The sequence below is a fragment of the Vanellus vanellus genome (genome assembly GCF_965231255.1).
Source record: "Vanellus vanellus genome assembly, chromosome: 13".
Taxonomy (NCBI): Eukaryota; Metazoa; Chordata; class Aves; order Charadriiformes; family Charadriidae; genus Vanellus; species Vanellus vanellus.
The window spans coordinates 10,959,734-10,980,509 of NC_138918.1; the positions used below are offsets into that span (position 1 = coordinate 10,959,734).

The 20,776-nt window shown below is 41.4% G+C and overlaps 1 protein-coding gene across 2 annotated transcripts in view; it reads left to right on the forward strand.

Annotated features, from left to right (window-relative positions):
* The window catches only part of EBF1 (EBF transcription factor 1), a 281,310-nt gene that overhangs the window by 237,451 nt on the left and 23,083 nt on the right, over window positions 1-20,776 (forward strand). For both annotated transcript variants that reach the window (XM_082489994.1, XM_082489995.1), the window contains exon 11: window positions 12,445-12,533. In XM_082489994.1, the coding sequence (XP_082346120.1) occupies window positions 12,445-12,533 (89 nt within the window). The remainder of the gene's footprint in view (window positions 1-12,444; window positions 12,534-20,776) is intronic.

Below are 20,776 nucleotides of genomic sequence, written 5' to 3' on the forward strand. Positions count from 1 at the left end.
GTGGAATCTTTATATCTTCTACTCCATTTTCTGGTCATCTTGCCTTCTTTAATCTGTTTATTCTACCTCTGCCTTGAATTAGGGAAATTGTAATATTCCTGGTTTAGGACAAATTTATTCAATAGCACTTAAAATATCTTTTAAAATCCTATTAAAAAGAAAATGGTTAATTTTGGGGAGCCGTATTTGAGCACAAGAAAGTTTCAGCTGTCTCCGAACAGCGCTACTCAGTTGGCAGTCGAGTGTGGATGAGTGCAGGGCTGTGGTTACTGCCTCGGGGTGCCGCTGACCAGCAGAGATGTTTTGCTGCGTATCCCAAACTCAAGAGTGATCACTGAAGAACCGAAGGTTGGTTCACTTCCCCTGTAAATGAAACACTGGAAGTGTTTCACAAGAGGACACTGAGTTTCGGCCCGGTTCCTCATTTCCTCGCCTTCTCCGGTTTCTTTTTGAAGCATCAGCTTTGTAGGCGATTGGCTGCACCTGGGGTACTCTTAATTTTCATACTCATCTTCACTGGTTTACCAAATATATTCTGGATGGTAAATTGTGATGGTGGGAGAGAGGCAAAATGCAAAGGGAGTGATATAGGCAATTATTTTTACTTCCTTTTCTCTTACGCCTGTGAGGCTTCAAATTCCAGATTAGCGATCTCTCTGTAGGCGTGTTTGGAGGCTACTTAACTGGTATTTGGGGGCAGAGCTGCAGTATTTGTTGATTTCTCTGTAATTGACTTGCAAGGTGATCTAGCGCTGACAATTTAGCAAAGGCCCGTTCGGCCCCAGAGCACTCATTTTGTCATGAGCATAAGCCCTTGACGGTGCTTGCTCATCGCCGCCAGCACCTCCCCTCCTTTGCTGAACCTCAGATCGCCCCTAAGCGTGGTGGTGGTGGGAGGAGACCTGCCAGCAGAGCTGCTGTGCAAATGGGGCACTAATGGTTTGCGAATCTGAAGATGGTTAACTGATCTGTGCATTCAATTAAGATGAGTTTCTCAGTTAACAGGCACCCTGGGAAGAAATGAGTTACTTTCATTTCTGGGATTATGAGCACTTAATGAAGGAGCCATATCAGAATTCTGCCTGTGTTGCATGAGATAACCCTAAAATGCAGCACGGATTTCCAACTTACTCGTCTAGCAAAAAAACTTGCCAGGTGAGAGGGAGAAATCGATGCTGGTATGAGTTCTCTTGCGGACGGGCTCGCTGGGCTGAATGTAAAGTGGCATTACATGCAAAGTTGGATTTTACTTTATACTTTTATTGAGGTCTGTTACTCTGCTTGTGACTTGCCTACTTAAAATTATAATTCAAAATGTAATTTAAATAATATTCACCACATTCTTTCTGTAAGACTTACAGCGTGGGCAGAACATCGGGAAAGGTGGATGCACCTGACTAGAGGTGGAGGCTTGGCTACCGGATGTAGATATGCAAAATATAAACTAAGCTTCAGCCAGTAAAGTTTCCAGCCAGTATCAGTATAGTTTCAGAAAAATTGACAGAACAGTTCTGCTTTATACTGGTTAAGGATGTTGGACAAAGTGAATTTAAGATGAGTTTATGCTAGGCCTAAATGACTAATAAGCACATGCAGGAGAAGCAAGGAAAACATAAATATTTCATACCAGTTTTGCACTGACATCGCTGACAAATGGGAAGGATGTTTGTGGGGATGATACTTTGGTTTTGGGACTTCCCTTTGTATTGCAACTTCTGTAAGGAATCCGTGGTATCGCTGTGTCTCATTAACCGTTATAGCTAAGCTGAGCCAGCAGCGACCAGCCGCCCGGAGAAGCACGGCTGCTTTCTCCAAAAGTGCAGATTGGATCAGGGCCTGGAGCTTCTTACCCCCATCTTATGTTTGCAGAGATGGAGAGGCTATGTGTAACTGTAAGCAAAAGTGATGGAACGATGATATATCAGGGAGAAGAGCAAAAGGCAGGAAGGACTGCTTTGCCTGTGGCCATCACCCGTTGGTGATATTTTTGCCACGTAAGAGTGCTTGCCCAGGCGAGCGGGCAGGGCATGACGCGTTCAGAGTACCACCGCGGGCTGAACCCGCTGCTGCCAGAGCAAATAGCCTGTGTTGAAGGAATCCCTTTGCTAAGCACGCTGTTCTCACTTGCAGTCCATGTGATTCGTGAAGGGGCTGGGCTGACGTTTCGGCAGTGGTGCAGAAATACCTTTAAATGAGGGGGGAGGTGTGGGGGCCGTTTGGGGTCCATGAAAGACAGGGTCCCTCTCCTGAGAAAGGCTACGGGGAGAGGGGAGCGGACTGGGAAGCACTGACAAAGATGAGTCTCTTCCAAAGTCTGGAGGGGTGAGGTGGATGGGAAGCCGGCTATTTTGAGTTCGGTTTCGAAAGACTTCGGCCAGGCAAAAAAAAAACCCCGAGGTGGATTTGGTAGGTTTAGGTGCTGCGCTGAGTACAAGGCGTGGGAGCAGGTGAGGACCTGGCGCACGCTCTGCCCGTGTGCCTGCAGACACGTGAGCGTGGGAAGGAGGTGCTGAGAGGGGCTGCGGCTGGAGTGAGCCGCGCACCCCGCCTTGGCTGCAGATCGGCAGCTGAGCCCCTGCAGGGAGAGGGGGGTTTGTCCACTCAGGCTGAGGAGGAAAATGAAGTGAAGTTCCATGTTTACTTGGTGACATCTTTTCTTGGATATATCAGTGCAGTAAAGAATAACTTGGAAGTTTTCTTTGCCCCTTCTGGTAGGAGTAAGTAAAGGTATTTTGCTTCCAGTGCTGTATTGGTCAGGATCATTACGGTCACTTCAGCGGGAGGGGGAAAATAAATTAGTTATTGTTATAAGCCTACTCTACCTTGGCCGTTGGTAGATGAGACGTGCCATATTACTCCTTGCTTGTTTACTGACCTCCTCAGCAACTCACCTTGGTTAATTAATTAGTTTCAGTTAAATTACTTTCACATATGGATAATTTTCTTCTTACCACCACCTAGTACCCCATTTGATTAAATTAAATCAAGCACGTAGTCAATCACCTTTCTGCCAAAAAAAAGAGAGAAGAAAAAGAACAGTCATTGATACGGTTTTCCATCATTTACAAATTACCTAGGAAAGCAGCTGAAGAGCCATTTAGTTTGGTCCTGAGGTATGGCTAGTTGGTGCATGTAACCCAAAAGCAATACTGCATCTTTAAACAGGCATGAATAAGGTTTCTTTAACTATTGAGCCTAACTCTGAGATCTCCCCTGCTGTGAGCCATAAGTTGCTTGTAGGCTTGTTCTAGAGAGTAATAAGTATTGTTGTTTAGCAATTGTGTTGTTGAAATTCAGCTCCACTATGTCTGACAGTATTTATCTAAAATACTTTCCCTGGTGCGTGCTCAAGTTCCAGTAAACCGTGTCTTATTGTGCGACCTTTTCATTTTCCAGTGAAAAGGGATCAGCTCGTCAGATAAAAGCTACAAGCTAGAGTACAGGAAAAATGCGTGCTCAGAAAATCCGAGCATGATTGAAAACAAGATGTGTTAAATCAATGCAGTTTATCGCCTGCCTATTCCTGGCAATTGCTGTTCTAAGCTCATTCTGAGCACACACTAGATGATAAAAGTATAGTGTCACAGTGCTCACTGGGGTGTGAGGGCAGGGAAACATGTTTATCAGAAAGGCTGTTATGATTTTTTTTTTTTTGCCCTTGATAACAGTTATTGTCAATTTTTTTGCAAAAAAAACCCCAATCCTGAACAATTATAGAAGCAGGTGATATAACTGCTGCTAAAATCAGAGACTACTGAGAGCTCTCAAATGATACATTTCTGTTTGAATGTCACAAACTAGCAAACAACAAGCCCAACAGTTTTAATTTTAAACAATTTGCTGTAGCATCGAGGATGTAGCCAAAATGGTCCTTTTGCTTTCAAGTGAGTAGTCTTATTGCAATTTCATGTAGACAAATCAAAGCTAATGTTTAGAAATAAAGATGTTTGAAAACTATTTTCTCAAGGGATTTAAGCTTAGTTATTGTGAGAGATTAAAGACCTAAATTAAACCTCACAGGAGGTCAGTCCCTTCCAAGAACATCCAAGAACATCACACAAGAACATCACACCTATAATATTCATTACATCTAGGCACAATTCATCTCATTTTTATGATTCAGCCCTACTTGTACTTCTCCGTGAATCTCATTTGCAGAGATTTGGATGTGATAGCTGGTGTTTTTCCAGTTTTCTCTCTTGAAGATTCTTTTTGCTCTGACCGTAGTGCACTTGCACATCAGAAGTCTTCAATTTTGAGAAACAGCCAAAGTTAAGCTAAGATGCTTTCTAATAGGAATGGCTTTGGCATTCAGACAGGACACTGAGTCTTTCACTTACACATCCCCTGGTAATACTTTTTTTTAAATAATCTGCAAAGAAGATGAGAAATAGCAGGGTTAAAAAAGAGAAGGGGGAATCATTCACAAGAAAATATTTCTGCATACCAATATATTACAACAACGGGTTTTGATGCTGTCTACCCCAAAGGAGTTTCTGAAGGGTGACAAGAAGAAACAGCTTTCTGTATGTTTTACAAAATTATCTCTACGAAAATTTTAAAGGTGTCTGCACCTACACTGTAGATTTTGAGGAGTTCATGCAAAGGAAACATGTTGAAAATATGCATAGTAGAAAATGAGAGAAAAGTTTACATGAGGTGACATTTTAGCATTTCCTACACTCTGTATGGTACATCTCTGCATCTGTTCGGGAGCCAACAGTTTGAAAATAAATGCGGTGTCTTTATTTTTTAAATGTTTTTAGGTAGACCTAAATATAGATCTTATAGCTAACCTTAGGCACCCATTATTTTAAATCTTGGCTTGCATGCAGTTTTGTGCCTGTGTGTATGTGTACACATGTGTTTATTTAAATGAAGGGGTAATCCATTGAGAGCTCGCCATTTTCAGTAAATTTTTTGCTGCACGCTGATGTGAATTACCGGAATGTGTCTGACAAATAGGAAAATATTCACATGTAAATGCTGTTCTTTCCCTTTTTATAATGACTGCCAAAGATGCATCAATTAACCTAGATGACTAGATGAAGTAACCAACATGCATTAATTTCCTTCTGGCCCTCGGTATACATATCCCCGGTGAATTCTACCAGCCTGTTCTGAAATTGCTATGTTTAAATTCCAGTGCCTAAAACTGGACTCTGTTTCAGACTCCCTTAAGGCCAAATCTTCCCCATTAGGCAAGAGGTCAGCGCAGTCAGAGGAGGAAGAAACTGCGAAGCTCACAAATTGTTTGACTTCTTTTTCAAGCCAGATTGCAGGTTGCTAAGAGTGAACATTCAGAGTTAATGTATTTTGAGAACCCAACACGTGATTCTTGCTAGACAGATCTAGTAATTTCATTCTTTAACTTTCATAAAAAAATTTGGGCTCGAGACATGCGTTCCTTGCATCTTCAGCACCCCCACTGACTGTAGAGACTGGGCTAGGTGGGAAGGGAATAACTCCTCTGGTTCTTAGTTGCCGGTGAAAAATTGTTATCAGGAAGAAAATATCACGCTGTCTATCATGTTTGTAATAACACTGATGAACACAGTGGAGCTGCCTCAAACGATGGCCTATTGCGGCTTTAGTTCACGTAAAGAGCAGTCACTAGGGAAGCTCAAGAGATCTGGGTGTTAGATTTATCATTTGACTCAGCTCTGCATTTTTCTTATTGCTTGGCACATGCACCTCGTGTCTGTTTGGGCATTACACAGCAATAAAATATAGGAATTACATTTCAGATATCTCTGTCTCTTTCTATTTCTAATTAAAAGAAATGACACCATGTCACAGTTTGATTTTAAAAATGGCAATTCAGTGCACAAGAGTATGTTTAAGTGAGGCAGTACTGAGACCAGAAAAGCGAGGAAATTCTGAGTTAGCACTGGAAGGGCCTTTCTCGCTCAAACCTTTCTATGCCGGCTCTCGCTGTCCCACCCGCTTCCGTTTTCCATTTTCCATTGCTTGTGGGAATAAACACTCCAGGGAAAGTCAGTGGAAAGGAAACTTTATAAAAAGCAGGCCAAATTCACAACAACAACAACAACAAATAGCTCAAATGCTTGCATGTTTTCATTTAACGGTCTTTAATTAGCAAAGGAATAGTCTTTGCAGGGAGATTTGCAAAACAGGCTTTTTTTTTCATTTGATGATGGGGTTTTGAAGTGGGTTTTTTTGCTGTCTTTGTAGAGCAGGCATAAAGAGGCCACTGTGCATAAAAGTTGTTGGGTAGAGTTTGCTTACAACATGCCATGTCAAGATGCTGCTTTATAATATCCTCCATTGTTGGTATTGCTGTACTGCGGGGCCTCGGCAAGGCATTTTGGCACCTGGAGTTTGATGTTAATGTGGTCTGTCCATATCTCCCAGAGTGGAGGTTTTATTTTGTTAGGGTCGGGGGCTTCTAGCAGAAATCACTGAGAGCTTGGAGACAGAAGCCACAGGCTGTTAGCAAAGGCAAATACCCTGGATCAGCTCCGTGGCAGCATCTTGCCTCTACAAGAGGCGGGAGCTCCTGCTTTCCGTCTCCTCACAGAGTCTGTGCTTGGTAAGAGTGGGGAATTGGAAGCCACAACCTTTTGTGTGACCAGTCTCAGTTGTTGCCACTTACACCCCATACTGCTATTTCTCAGCAGTGTGGAAGTACGGACAGAAGTACAGATTAAAAAGAGAGCTGATTATAGAGATGGGAATCTGAGTTGATGGAAGAAGAGGCCAAATGTCCAGTAGAAAAAAAAGTTCTTAGCTATAAAATGCCTCTGAAGATCCTAAGATGGCATGGCTCTTGATGAAGACTCTGCCTTTCCAGCTGCTCTTGATTTTATTTAAAATACTCATACTCAGTGCCTTCAAGTGTTCTGGCCTGGTTTAATATGGGCACAGAGAGGCACATGAAATGTGTTCCTGGCCTGGCCTTCATTGCTGTGACAGTGCTGCAGCATTTTTGCCTGGATTTCTTTATACTCTTGTGTGGCTAGGAGGTGTTGAGATGGGTAACTTTGTGTGTCTTGTCAGGACTTGTCACTAGGAGTCTAATATTGTTGTGGAGCCGAATTTAAAAAAAAAAAAAAAAAAGGATTTGTTCAGAGACAAAGGTAGAGTGTAAAGAAGCTTCTTCCATTCCACCGTTACAGCCACAACCTCGTGGACGTAATCTGAAGCCATTATAGCTCTGTGCTTCTGCAGGTCATTCTTACCTTCTTCAAACTCTCCCCCACGATACCTACGCTTTTCAAGAAAACGAGTGACTCTGGTGCAGCCTTTGTCTGGGTGTTTCACTTAAAACAGTCAAGACCAGATTTCTCATCTGGGATAGGGACGGTTGGACCTGTGGACCTGAGGCCAATTTGTTTGTAGCCTTCAACCTTTTTTCAGTTTTGTTATTTGAGCCCTTGGAGTCCCTTCCCTCTCATAGCAGCCTTTTTCACTAGAAAAGCAGATGGGAAGTTCATAGGTCTAAGTGCTGCTTTCTCATTGGTTTTGGGTCAAACAGAATGAAAAAGAAACAAGGGCTGAAAAACAAAAGGAATAAATGAAACCATGAATGCATGGGAAACAAATTAACTGGATATGTTTTACGTTCTGAAATATTTCCATAATGCTTCTATGTAGTGTGTGTTTATTTTTCTTTGAATAATAATGTTAAAATGTGTCTAATTCAATTACTCTCTGCATTCGCTGAATGAGTTTTCCTTGGTGAAGAGTTCTGCTACACTACCCCAAGCTACGAATTCCATATGATATATGAACAGGTCCTTTTAATTGCTGATATTAAGTGTCGATCATTCTGCTGTAAGTTGGCAGCATGGCCAGAGAAACAAATTCCTCTCTCAGATACATCAGACAGTCATTCAATTAACGACCAAAGCTTTATTGACACAGTAGGAATTCATTATGTGAAATATTAAAAAAAGCCCTCTGCTGACTAGTTAAAAAAAAAGAGAAAGAGACTTTTAAAGAAGGTGGATTATCTACATGTAGTTATTAAAATTATTCGTGCAGAATTTCGAATTATAGTTATGGTGGAAACATTTTTCTCAGAGGCGTAAGCAGCATTTTTGTTGAAAAATAAGTCGGACTTTGAAAAGATGGATATAATGTACGCATCCTTATTTCCATAGACATTGTGCATTTTCTTGATTAAAAGACTTAGATTTTATGAGTTATGGCTTTAGACTTACTGCATAAAGAGCTTCATGGCTTATTCTGTTAGAGTCTAATTTGAAAGTAAGTTCTTCCTCAAGGGTTTAAGAAGTAATTCATAAAATGGTAAGAATAATAAATATTGTGCCTTAACTCATACACTAGGATAGATAGACAGATTTTGTACACCTGGGTGTAATTTTACTTAATTCACACAAGAGACAGGCTGAAAGTTTATTGTTTGGAAGGAGAAAAATGGCTTAAATCTTGTATTTGCAAAAATGATTATATTAGCTTAAATGAAAATGCTACTCTATTAATGGCTTCAATAAGCTTTGCATTTGGAAAAGTATTTTAATAAAAAGTTACCTGAAGTTTACTGCAACTTAAAATATGTAAGTGAGGGAAAAGTACTTACTTTGATTTATATGTCTTTTGGAGCTGTAATTATTGGCTTTTTACTCACCTATGTAAAACAATGTACTTTTGTAAATGGATTTCTGGCCACTTTACTCTTTTTTTTTCCCATAAAAAGTAAGCACTGTCAATCAAAGAATTTTAAGGTTTATTTCCTCTTTAGAAATGATTGATAGCCTTTTAGATTTACAAGTTGACAAGTTAAAGGGTTCTATTGGTATAATTATGTACTAAATTCACAGTCTTTCAATTTAAATGTCCTTTTAAAACCGCAAGATTATCATACCTGTATTTTGAAAAGTGGGCCAGTCAGTTTGGGTTGGTATACAAATTGCTTCCATTAGCCTTGGGACCTATTTGAATTTAATACAGTTTTTTAAAGTTAGTAGTACTTTCAATAGTACTTTTAAAATTTAGGGTAATGGGAATGCATTTTAAGTACAGTATGTGTTAGCTTGTTTTTAATGTATGGATGTCAAGAACACAAATAGAGAGTTTGTATTTCTTATTGATTCTTTTTTTCCAATCACGGGGAAAAAATTGTTCTTTGAATTAGAGCACTGGGAAACGCATTATTGTGAATGGACTTCAAAGGCAGAGACCAGGCTCGCACGTACTGGCGACAGAGGCAAAACCTTGCATGAAGGTGGTATCTGACCGTGTACGTCAGCTGCCGCTCACGGTGGCCTGAGCACTGGCTCTTCTGCAGTGCTCGGAGATCAGAAAATCACCTTTTCTTCTGAGTTTTGCCAGCCACTGACACAGGAACTGGCGTGGCCTGAACGCTGAAGGTGGGGTTAAATCTTTAAACGGGGCTCTTTCTTTGAGATATGAGTAATTACATTTGACTTGGATTATAAATGAACTGAGGAACGGAGGGCTGCTATTGTCCAATCTGTGGTTAGATGTTCAGGCAGCTAAAGATTTCTCTTTTTTTTTTCATTTTATCTAAGATAGAAAGGGCTGAATGGTTATAGACTAATGAGGGATATTTGCCAACTACAGTTTAGGACCCAATCCTGCAAATTGCTGTGTGCAGCCTCTCCCCACCACTAAAGTAAAGCTGAAGCTATTTGAAGCAGAAAGTTTTCAGCGTCTCTCAGAGGATGCTTGATGCCTTGTGAGATTGGACCATAAAATTAACATTTTTTTTTTTGGTCATTTAGTTCAGAAAATACTCACAGGAAATACTCTGTGGATTTCAAATGTGTTGAATGTGTGGGAAGATATGAGAAAATGACTGCTATCTCTAGGGGGATTTCAGAACTGGCCTCCATTTATAATATTGCAGAATTTAGTAACTACTTTCCCAAAGGATGTAAAGGGAAAATGGCCATAAACTAGACTGAATTAGAGAAGAAACACATTTGACAGAACCACGCTAAAATCTTCTAACATATTTGCAAAAGAAATGTAAATTAGAACTGTAGGGTTTTTTTCTTTTAATCCTCTCAGAGAACAGCTATTTTTGATAATAATATAAATAGCAGTAAATTAATTTATTGTAAAATTTGAAGAAGGTCTAAACTAAACAGGTCTGTGATAAGAAGCCATGTAAGGAAACTCAAAGGTAATGAACCTGGGGTTCACAAACCCGGGTGCTGTGATATTTCCTGCAAAAATACACAACAGAGTGGACAGCGTGTGGCCAGGGTGTGAAAGGAAACATGGAAAAAAAGCCCAAACACCCCAAAACCAAAAAGGGCACAAGCAGGGGAAGATACTTATTCTTACCCCTTCCATACAATGACCTGAATATAAATAAAAGAGCAGCTTCAGATATTCCTAATAAAGGGAAATGCATGAAAAAAAACCTGAGGAGACTAGAAGGACGCCATGATCACTGGAGCAATAAAAAACTTCTGACGGTAGCCCAGAAAGTAAAATCCAGAAAGATTTCTAGTCTGGTGCTACCGTAATACTGTAACGGTAATTTCAGGTTGTGCTCAGAAGATTCCTTTCTGATATTAGAGAAATGTTGAGATTCTGCTGGGCTCCGTGCCTCTCCAGCCAGTCCCCATCAGCCACGCACTTCTGTTTCGCTGCCGTTGGGTAGATCTGGATTCCCCTCCAGCACTTTCCTTCTGCCTTAGTTCGCAGCAGCATGGCTGGGCCTGCTTATGGAGTTGGGCTGGAGGTCCAGGAGGATATAAAAATCTGACCCTTTGGTTGCCAGTAGGACCATCTGCTGTAGAAATGTGGTTTGAAAATAATACTTTAAATGGAATAGTTTCTTCAAAAACTGGACTGGTTTGTGGGATTGTTTATGGAACACCAAATAATTAAAAACAAGCCAGGGATTAGATATTACTTTCATAATAACAATGCGGTCTGGCTAAAGATCTTTAACATTAGGAATATGAAAAAATGTTCTCTTCACTTAAAAGGTGGAAGTGTGGAGAAATTGTGTTCATCGGACTGGTGGAGCTGTGTAACTTGCTGTGGGATAAGCAGTGTTGGGCCATGTGAGAGTGCTTACACCAGTGAGATTGGGAGATACAGTTTGATGCTAAATCTCTTTGCAAGAATCAGATGGCATCATTCTAGCCGCATAATAAAGTTCATAATGAAACCATCATAAAGGTGCAAGATATATTCATAATTTAGTAGGCAGACCTTGTGCAAGAAATATATTTTTTTGCCATTGATAACCTAAGATGGTGTAAGAAAAACTTTTAAGTGACCCAAAAATGAGGGGAAAAAAAATAGATTACCTTCCCACGAGAAACAAAAAGGCTGAAAATATAAAAATCCAGATTGAAAAAAAGAATCATTTAACTCAAAAAAATTGCAGACAAATTGCTGTGGAAAATTTCATCATCTCTGTTGGCATGGGAGAGTCAAGATGTGCTGTTGTTTAGAGATGCTTGAGAATGCTTGACTGTTGTTCCAGTTCACCAAAGCACTTAGGAAATTTTAAGCACATGTTGAAGTCTCACTAACATCTGAGTTTTAAAGTGATCATATGACTGGAAATATAGCTAGAAGGCCATTCAGTGCAGTCCCCTGTAATTATAGGCAATCATATAAAAAACATAATATGCTCAAATTTGCTTTGCTAAAAGTAAATGGGTTTAAGTATGTGCTTACAGATAAGCATGTGCTTAAAGGCTTGGCACAATCAGAGCTTCGATTAATGCAGGCAGACCAGCATTTTCATGAAGATTAAAGTGTTCCACTTCCACCATTTCTCTCCTCCATTTTATTGGACAAGGACTGGGGAAAGGTGGACTAAAAAAATAGATGATTATTCTTTTTTTAATTCATTAAGTCTTTTGGATCAGTTTAGTGCTGATCGGAGCCTGAGCCGGGCTGCTGAAGTTGGTGTCGATGAGTAAAAAATAAAGCCTCTGCCGAGAGAAATGCCTGTAGTTTACAAAAAAATTATATGTGATCATTGCACGTGGAGCATGTTAAATGTATAATAGAATCTGGAACAAGAAAGACTCCTAACTTCTTTTGCCTTCCAATCACAAAGAGCCTTCCTTGTAAAACGAAAGCAGGAAAAAAAACAACATGAAACATGGGGTACAAAGTGTTTATCAAATTAATTTCATCACAGCTTTCAGAGATAACAATTGCTTCCTATTTGGAAGACGTATACAACATCCCCAAATTTTCCAGCAATCTTGTTTTGGGAACTCAAGTGGGAAGGTTTGCATCGCTGTTTGAACCAAAGCCTCAAAACCAACCTCAAATGGTTTGAACCAAGCCTCAAACTGTTTGAACCAAGACTTCATAGTCAGCGCTGCTTTCAGTAAAAGGGGATTTTGCTGTGATCCTTCCGTGGTCTTGCAATGCATTGCCGATTGTTACAGTGCAGCGGAGCCTGCTTGCTATGCCTTTGTCACATCACGGTGTTGTTTGTTGTTGTTTCAGCTCTGAACGAACCCACCATTGACTATGGTTTCCAAAGGTTACAGAAGGTTATCCCCCGGCACCCTGGTGACCCCGAACGCTTGCCAAAGGTCAGCACAAAGTTTATTGTTTTATTAAATATGGTAAAGCTGGTTACTGCATGTTTTTGTCTGAAAGTGCAAAACTCTGCAAATGTAATGGTTTGGTACCCAACCCAGATAAGCTGAAGCAGAGGCTTGACCGATAAAGCTCAGGGACTTCCACTGCAGGCTTATGAGAGTTCGGTGACTTTCTGAGTCACAGCTAACTCAAACAGCTCTTCCCTTTCTTTAAAGCAAATCTTACTCTGTGTTCTGAAATACTTAACAAAGTACACGTTTTTGGTTGGTATTTTGGGAACCCGAGCAGCTTGTTCATAGAAGAATGACACTCCTTGGTTTTGGTATCATGGTAGTACTTGCCATTGTAATTTTGAGAACTTCACCATTGATAAAATCAAGTTATTTGGATCTCCAGGGAATGCGTGTCCACTGCTGCTGCACCATGTATTGGTTTAGGATAATAATTGCTGCTTTAACACTGCTTTATTTCAGGATTGCTGAAATAATTAGGACAATGTGTGGTGAAGCAATTTGATGTTCATTCCTACCAAAATTAGTGGGAGGTTTTTTGTTGATTTCTGTCAAGTAAAAGCTGAGGAAGGAACAGAATAGTTCACGTAGGCTTCTAGTACTTCTCTCTCGTACTGTGGAAATGCTGTCCGGGTCTGCACTCACATCTGGCCTTGCTACCTTGCCACGCTGTACTTTTTCGGGCAAGAATGTCCGGTGAGCTTTGGGATATACTGGAGAAAGAGGTGGGGTATTTGAAAAAGTATTTCTCTTTGCCTCAGGAACACTGAGCAATAGTGCGCATGAGCTGGAGTCACTGTATGCGACCAACTGCCACCATGTGTTTGATCTGCTCTGGCATCATGGCTGTGAGTGAGTGAGTTGGGGAGTCAAACAGGCCAAGCGTGTGCATTTGAAGAACACTGCCTTTGACTCATGGAAAGGAAGATGTGAACTTGCAGACCTGAGACAAAGAACAAATTGGGCTTTGATGCCTCAGGGCAGATCCCTCAAATAATATATGTCCAGTGTAGCCTTTGTGACTGGGTAAATCTTGTGACCCTTCTTCTGTAGTGTACCAAGCTGTCAGTAGGATATCATAAGGGGTTGTTGTTGGTTTTGATTAGTTAAATTTCTAAAGTGTTTCAACAGTGAGAAGACTTCATTAACACCGTAACTTAGTTTCTTGACTGTCCTGGTTTGAGGTTGACAGAAATAAAATTCAGTATGTGATTTTTTTACAGGCTGGTAAGTCTTTTATCTTTGCCTAGGAAGGCTGTAGACTGTGGTTTCAGGGTTGATGAAGTGTTGTCCTTCCCTCTTACCACCAGAGAAACATGCTGTCCTGGAGAGTTACATTTTACATTGGCTCTCTTCACCCTCTACAAGCTGTCCCTTTCTCTGACTTTTGGACAGATTTGCAGCAGGACACAGCTTTCATAGGTTGTCAGATTTCCCTCCAGAGGTGCAACCCTTTCCAAAAAAAGAGAGCGTCCTTCTGTAGGGGCTCTTTTATCTGTATCGTACCTCTGCTGCCAAATGTGCACGTGGAGAAAAATTGTTTCTCGTAAAAGAAGAGACCAGCCTTCACTGTGCATCGGGCGTTTGCAAGGCCCAAAACAAATGCTGCGAAACTTCCCTGGACCCAGTGTTTCAGCTGAGTCGTAGGTGGCTGTGGCTTTCCTCTGAATCAGGAAATTCAAGTAAGATAAGACTGAGCGATTCCGAATTGGGTTATGCAGCTGGGGGCTGTAGTGCATCACCAACTTCCACAGGTATTGGTCTCCCTTTCTGACACCCGTGGCACTGAGGGGGTCCCCAGCAATGCTTTTTTGTGCTGGTATGTGAATGCAGACATCAGGCTGAGCACCCTCCTCGTTCCCATTTAGACTGAGACTGTTACCACGCTGATAACCACCCGTTCCTGCTATCTAGTGTCATGGGAAATAAAAACAGGCAGAAGGCGGCTCCATCTCGCTCCATATCCTGACTCCAACATTTAGCAGGTTTTTATGGATAGGGGATGAGAAAGAGGTTTAGTACGGAGTCATCTGTCCCCTCATATACCCTCTTGGTTTAATGTGTTTGTTCTGAGTATCTTTTCAAGCTATTTTTTTCAAATCTTTAATCAAGGGAAATTGTGGTTGTGTATGCAGAGGTATGGTGTGATGGCCTAAAAAAACCCAGTTACTGCCTAAGGACTGAGCAAACTCAGTGAAGAAACTAGTATCACTATGCAAGGTTAGAGGGAAACAGGACAAAGAGGACCTTTCTTTTTTGTCTTTGGGTAATTCCTTCTGTGCAAGCTTGAAGGTTGGACCTCAAGTTCAAGACTCATTAATATGCCACACACAGAGGCTGAATGCAGCAGGGGTTGGCACATGTCGACTTCTGTATTTGAGGCACTGATGGTTCAATTCCCAGCATCGCTTGCTGGCTCCAGGATCATAATCAAGGACGCAGCGAGTCTCTGTGCTGGGTGAGCACTGCACAGCGCTCTTCCCCATGTCATTAAACCAGGAAGAGCTTTGGCAGTATTCCACTATAGACAATTCTCAGTGGCTACTTAGAAGAGAGTTGGAAGCCATATGGCTTCCACAGTGGAACCAGGGGCAGAGAGGGCAAATGTATGAGAGAGACAGAGAGCAAGACAGCAGAGAGGAGAGCAGCGCTCAAGGCTTTCAATATCCTTTCCTCCATTTTCCCCGTTGTCCTGCCAGTGCATCATCACTTCCTGTTCATTAAAAAGCTTAAAGTTGTGCATTAAATAAATAAAACAAAACACATTTCTATAATTGCTGCGAGGGTTTGTGGCCATTATTGCATTGAAACATTACTGATGAAATAGAGACCTTTCAAGAAACAGAAGTGGTTATATTTTTTGTGTTCATAAGGGTGTGCAGTCCTTCCCATGGACCAGTAAGAGCATTCTGCTGTGTGACATCCCCGCAGTCAAGAACTGTTGAGGTCTCCAAGTGAGTGTTAGCACATGCTCTACCTTCCAGACTTGAGGACTTAACAGCCATATCTGTGTCAAGAGGCATTTCTAAAACCATTGGGGCTATTTGAGAAGTGTGATCTCCACTAGTTTAGAACCAGTATTTTCAGAAGTGGTCATAGTTGATGCTTGGGATGTTTTTTTTGAAGTGTTCCAGCTATCTGCTGGAAGTAGACAAAGAAAAAAAGCCAGATTTTGACTTCTTTTTTTCTGTCTCACCGTGCTTGAGTAGCCAGATTCCAGTGGAGAATGTCTTCCCACAGTGAGGAGAATGGGAGCACCTGGGACTAGGGTCTTTGGACTGCCAGACTGACAGTTGATGTAGAGTTGTGTTTAAAGTAGAAATGCAATATATGGTTTCTGGAGAAAAAAGAGTGGGAGCTGATGTTGGCAGCTGGGCTATGGGCCAGAGCCCTGTTCCTTTCTCGTACAGATCAGGTCAGGGAAAGCAGCCACTGTAGGGTTGTCACTAGCAGATGTGCATGTCTGTACATACACACACACACACAAACACAAGCACCAAGAGGAGAGACAGACAGTACAGAGGTGGTGGGATTAGCACCCAGAGCTTGGAGTGAGATCAAGTACCAGGAGTGTGCTGGGCAGTATAGTCTTTCCTTTCTAATGCAGACAGGAGGCAGATCAGAGGAAACGAGATCTCTGGGGAGAAGTGAAAAGAAATACCATGATACTAATGTTAAGAAATCGTATCGTTGCCCTGTAGGAGCAGTCTGTAGAAAGCCTGCCTGTGGAGCTGGGGAATAAGCCTGCACGTGTGCGTGGTTTCCCTGTCTCATGTGTTTGCATATATATACGTACACAAATACACGTGTCGTTGGTTCTTGCATACATAACTGCAGTGGAAATCACTAAAGAGTTCACATCACAACAACATGTTGAGTCTGTTGAGGTTCCTTCATGTAACTGCCCTACAATCCTTAAAATAAATCCCTGGCAGATACGTTGCTGTTCTGCAATTTTGTTAAAACTCCACAGCTATAGCTGTAAAACAGTTTCAACTGTGAGCTAGATTTGAAACACATCCATCCTAAATGATTTAATAACAGCGATTCCTCTTTATATGCAATTTCCTAGAATTTATTTGCCGTTTTCACCACTCTTACAACTCATCACTTGTATTTAAATTAAGCGCAAGATTGTTCACTCTCTGTTTGAGAAGAAGTCATTGCATCAACCCCCTCTGTAATCTGACGTCCTCTCCCTCCCAGGCTGTTGCTTAAACGCTTTCTCTAGGAGACCCCTTATCCCTCCTGAAAGGCACCTTTACTTCTGGTTTCTCTTCATGTAGATGGAAGTGGAGCCTCTCTCTCTAGCCCTCAGGGGCCTCCCTGCTGAGCCGAGAGCACACGTAAGCAGGCTTCACCTTCCATCCAGCTCCTTTGGTCAGTCATTAGACCCCCCAAGACATATCCCACCTCCTTATTTAGGACACTAATAGAAGACAGGTGGTTATTAGGAGCCAGCGGCTGGCAAAAGCAGTTGTCTTTTCCCGTATGAAATCCCACAGATCTGCCCTTTATCCGTCGTGACATGGGTATTGTTTATATTGCAAATAAAGGTTGTCTCTAAATGTGGGTGGGTTGGCCCAGGCTTGCTAGCGGAGGTTAAAATAGCAAGGAAGACAAGGCGACTCAGGTTTTCTGCTTCAGACAGACCCAATGGAAATTCCAGAACGGATCTCCATCTGCTAACTCAAGATACTGCATTTTAACCTAAATTAGTAATTTTCAGCTAAGAAAACACATATTTTGGTTTGTTGGTGTTTGTTTTTTTTTTTTTTTTCCACCCAGTGTAACAAGAGGGTTGTTTGAAAACTTTTGTACTATGTATGGGCAGGAAGAGGGAGCGTGTGAAGAGGAGCTGTTGGAGTTCATCTGTATGGCAAGGAGGGTGTGAGGTGTGCTTGGTGGTTTTTACACTGTACTGTCAAATTTATAGGCTTGTGAGACCAGAGTTAAGGTGGTGTTGAACCCTTAGCAGTTTTTTTTTTTTCATTTCCTAACAGTCTGGGCGCTTACTTGGTTGAGGAGCTTGTTTGGGTTTGGGGGGTTTGGTATTCAATTTATCCTATGGAAAATATTCAGGGAGAGGGTTTCAAAGCTATTGAAAAGAAGATGACCAAGATGCCTGAGGCTGCTACGAGACTATCACCTTTCTGGGGTGGTGCATGTCAGAGACATGTCTGGGAATATGCAAAGAGTGTGAAATGAGAGAGAGCTAAGAGACAGAGCCACACCGCTCGCTGAAGGGCAGAGCCACATCCAAACGGCTGGCAAGGAGCCCTTTCCTTTCCGAAGGTCGCCAGTGTGCATACACATTTCAGTGAGTTTTCTTTATAAGTGGGTCAGCGTTTACTCAGCAAACGATTAGAGCAGATGGTGTAATTTAGAATCTATGACAAAACTTTTAATAGATCAGGGCTAACATGATGACAAGGAGCTCTGTGCCATTCTCCATTCCTGATTTCTGCTTTGCCTTGGGGTAAAAATCATGCCTGGGATTGGATTTTCTAGTCTGCACATTCCATCTGAGCAACTCGAACCACTTGTTTGAACATCCTGTAAGAGGGATCCCCACATTTCTGTTCCTGTATCCTTATTGTCACTGTTTTTAAATAAAACAATCAACTGAGGGTGGCAGGAGAATACCAAACAGGTAAACACGGCCCCTTCGAAGAGCAGAGCTTTTGAAGGAAAAAGCCACAGTTTGAAGAAAGTAACAAAGGCTGCATTTGTGTATTTTGCTCCATGGAGCTGAAAATATCTAGTAAATTGATCCCGTGGGAGTAATAAATACACATTACTTTATCTTGTACTTCATGTCCTATACCCCTGAGCCTTGATAGAACAACACCACTTAATAGACTTAAAAAAAGAGTAATTACAGTCATTGGTTGTGTGATATTTCAGCCCTTCCAGCCCTGCCTGACCTTCTAATTTAGCTCACCGTGTCTAACTAATGCATTTATATTCATCTTTTATGAAGCATGTGTAGTACAAAATTGACTTTGCAGCCTTTAGCAAGCTGTCTTACCAGGTTTAGGGTCTGGTTAGTACAGCGTAGTGTATGGCATATGTACATTTACAGCAGAATCTTGCATGCATATGGTTCTGATCAACTATTACTTTTTATCCTTTTGGAAATAAAATAAAAAATATTTGTTCCATTTCATCCTCCCCTCCCCGTTTCAAAGCTTTTATTCATTGCGGCATTATTTACAGCTAAACATGCAGGCAGAAAGATGCAAGCATTTTTAAAATGATTACCACTAATGTTTCTACTTGTCAGAAGTACTTAAATTTTCCTGCACTTTGTCTAAAAACTTAGCACTTTTACCTTTTAAGAATTACAAATTTATAAGATCTTACCAAGCTGATTTACAAACACAGCTGACAGTTTATGATGAATGATGTTGCAAAATGTACAATATGTTTCTCTGTCATTTCTATGCATGTATATATTAAGAAGAAGATTAAGAAGAGAGAGAACCCCCCTCTGAAAGAAACCCTTGAGTTAGAGAGCACATGCACAAATCTCTCTCCTGCGTTTCCTCATAACTTCCTGCTCACTTCACTCATCCAGTAGAGCACAATTGTTCTCTGTGCATTTTCTCCCACCATATGGTATCCTCATTACCATACACTAAGGGTCCATATGGGGAACTTGTGAAGTGAACTGTATTCATTTTAACTGCCAGATGAGCAGCCTTTTGCTTTGCAAGCTTAGCTTAAGTCATCTGCTGTCTTTATGTTGTTATGGCAACACAGCACCAATAAAAAATTCTAATCTACTGTAAGTGTCTGGGATCACAGTATTTTAAATGCTTGCCGTAACTGTCCTCTAAGTGAAGATGCTTGTTCTTTTAGTATGACAAAGGGTTATTGTCAACTCCAGCAGGTGGCAGTAAAGAAATTGTGTTCTTTTTTTTTTAACCTTTTTAAAAAAAAAAATTATTTTCCTTTTCCCCATCTCCCCCCCCCCCCCCGCCCCCCCTTCAAAAAGTCATAGAATTACACAACCTGCTCAGTCCTCTACATTTTCTAGGATTTCTGATGCTGAGGTCGGAATTGCAGGCGATACTTTTAAATTGCAACGCAAATACTAAAGGTAGTAAAGTATGAAACTGTGGTGGCAGCTCATGCCCTTTATTGACAGAGATCCAGGCTCAAGAACCACTTCGCCAGGAGTCTGAAGCCTCCATAGCCACACAGCTGCTGCAGTTTTGGAGCTGGTTTTTAGCTGCGTTTCCAAACTCCTGAATCAAACACGAAGCTAATTAAGAATATGTTATAGGAATGGAAGGAGGCAGCAGCATCCTTAAATATAAATCATTTTCACCTCCACAGGCCACATGATATGTTGCATCTCTGTCTCTCTGTCTGTATTGAAAGTGAATGTTTGTAGTCTCAGTTCATCAGTTCACATTAGCCTCATGCTGAATATTTAAACACAGAACAATTTGAACACACCATGAAGGGAGACAGTGACTGCACTTTCACTTGGAACAGCAAGAGCTCATCTAATAATAATTTAGTAAATCAGCCATTTAGTGGCTCAGTTGTACACTGTATTGTGCCAAATAATATTCAATTCAACTGTATGCTGGTGAAATTGAAATTCAGACTCCAGTCACGTGGCACTTTTTTGCTCAATGGAGAGATGAAATGGAAAATCACCCTCCCAATAGACTGTTTGAATGTAGTGATTTCTCAAAAATATAGCAGAGTGACAATATAAACAGGATTTGGTTGTATGTGGTACAATCTATTCTAATTAGGCTTTTATTATTGTGGTTTCTTCTGCACAGATTATTTGATAATTCAGGATTTGCATTTACATCTTCCGCTTAGTTTGTATATGGGCAGAGCGCAGATATGCATAGTTACTGTGGGGTTACAGTCCTTTAAGGCCCAGTCCTGGGGGAAGTGTGGTGAGACCTTTGCTGCCGTATTTCCAGCCCCGGCTCCCAGGGAACACCGGGCCCTTAGGAGCAATGGGGAAACACAGCTGCTGCCTTTCCTCCTCATGGAGTGCCACGTACGTTACTTCATCGCATGAGAGCAATATCGGATCAATGTTTTTTCCCTGTTCAAGGCTAGCAGGATTTGCAGGGAATGGTAATGTTAGACTAACCGATATAACTGGAACAAAGCAGACAAGGTTTTGGGCACCCAAGCCTTGCCTCCTGCGTGCTGACTGTACCTTTTCTCGCCTGTATCAGCGG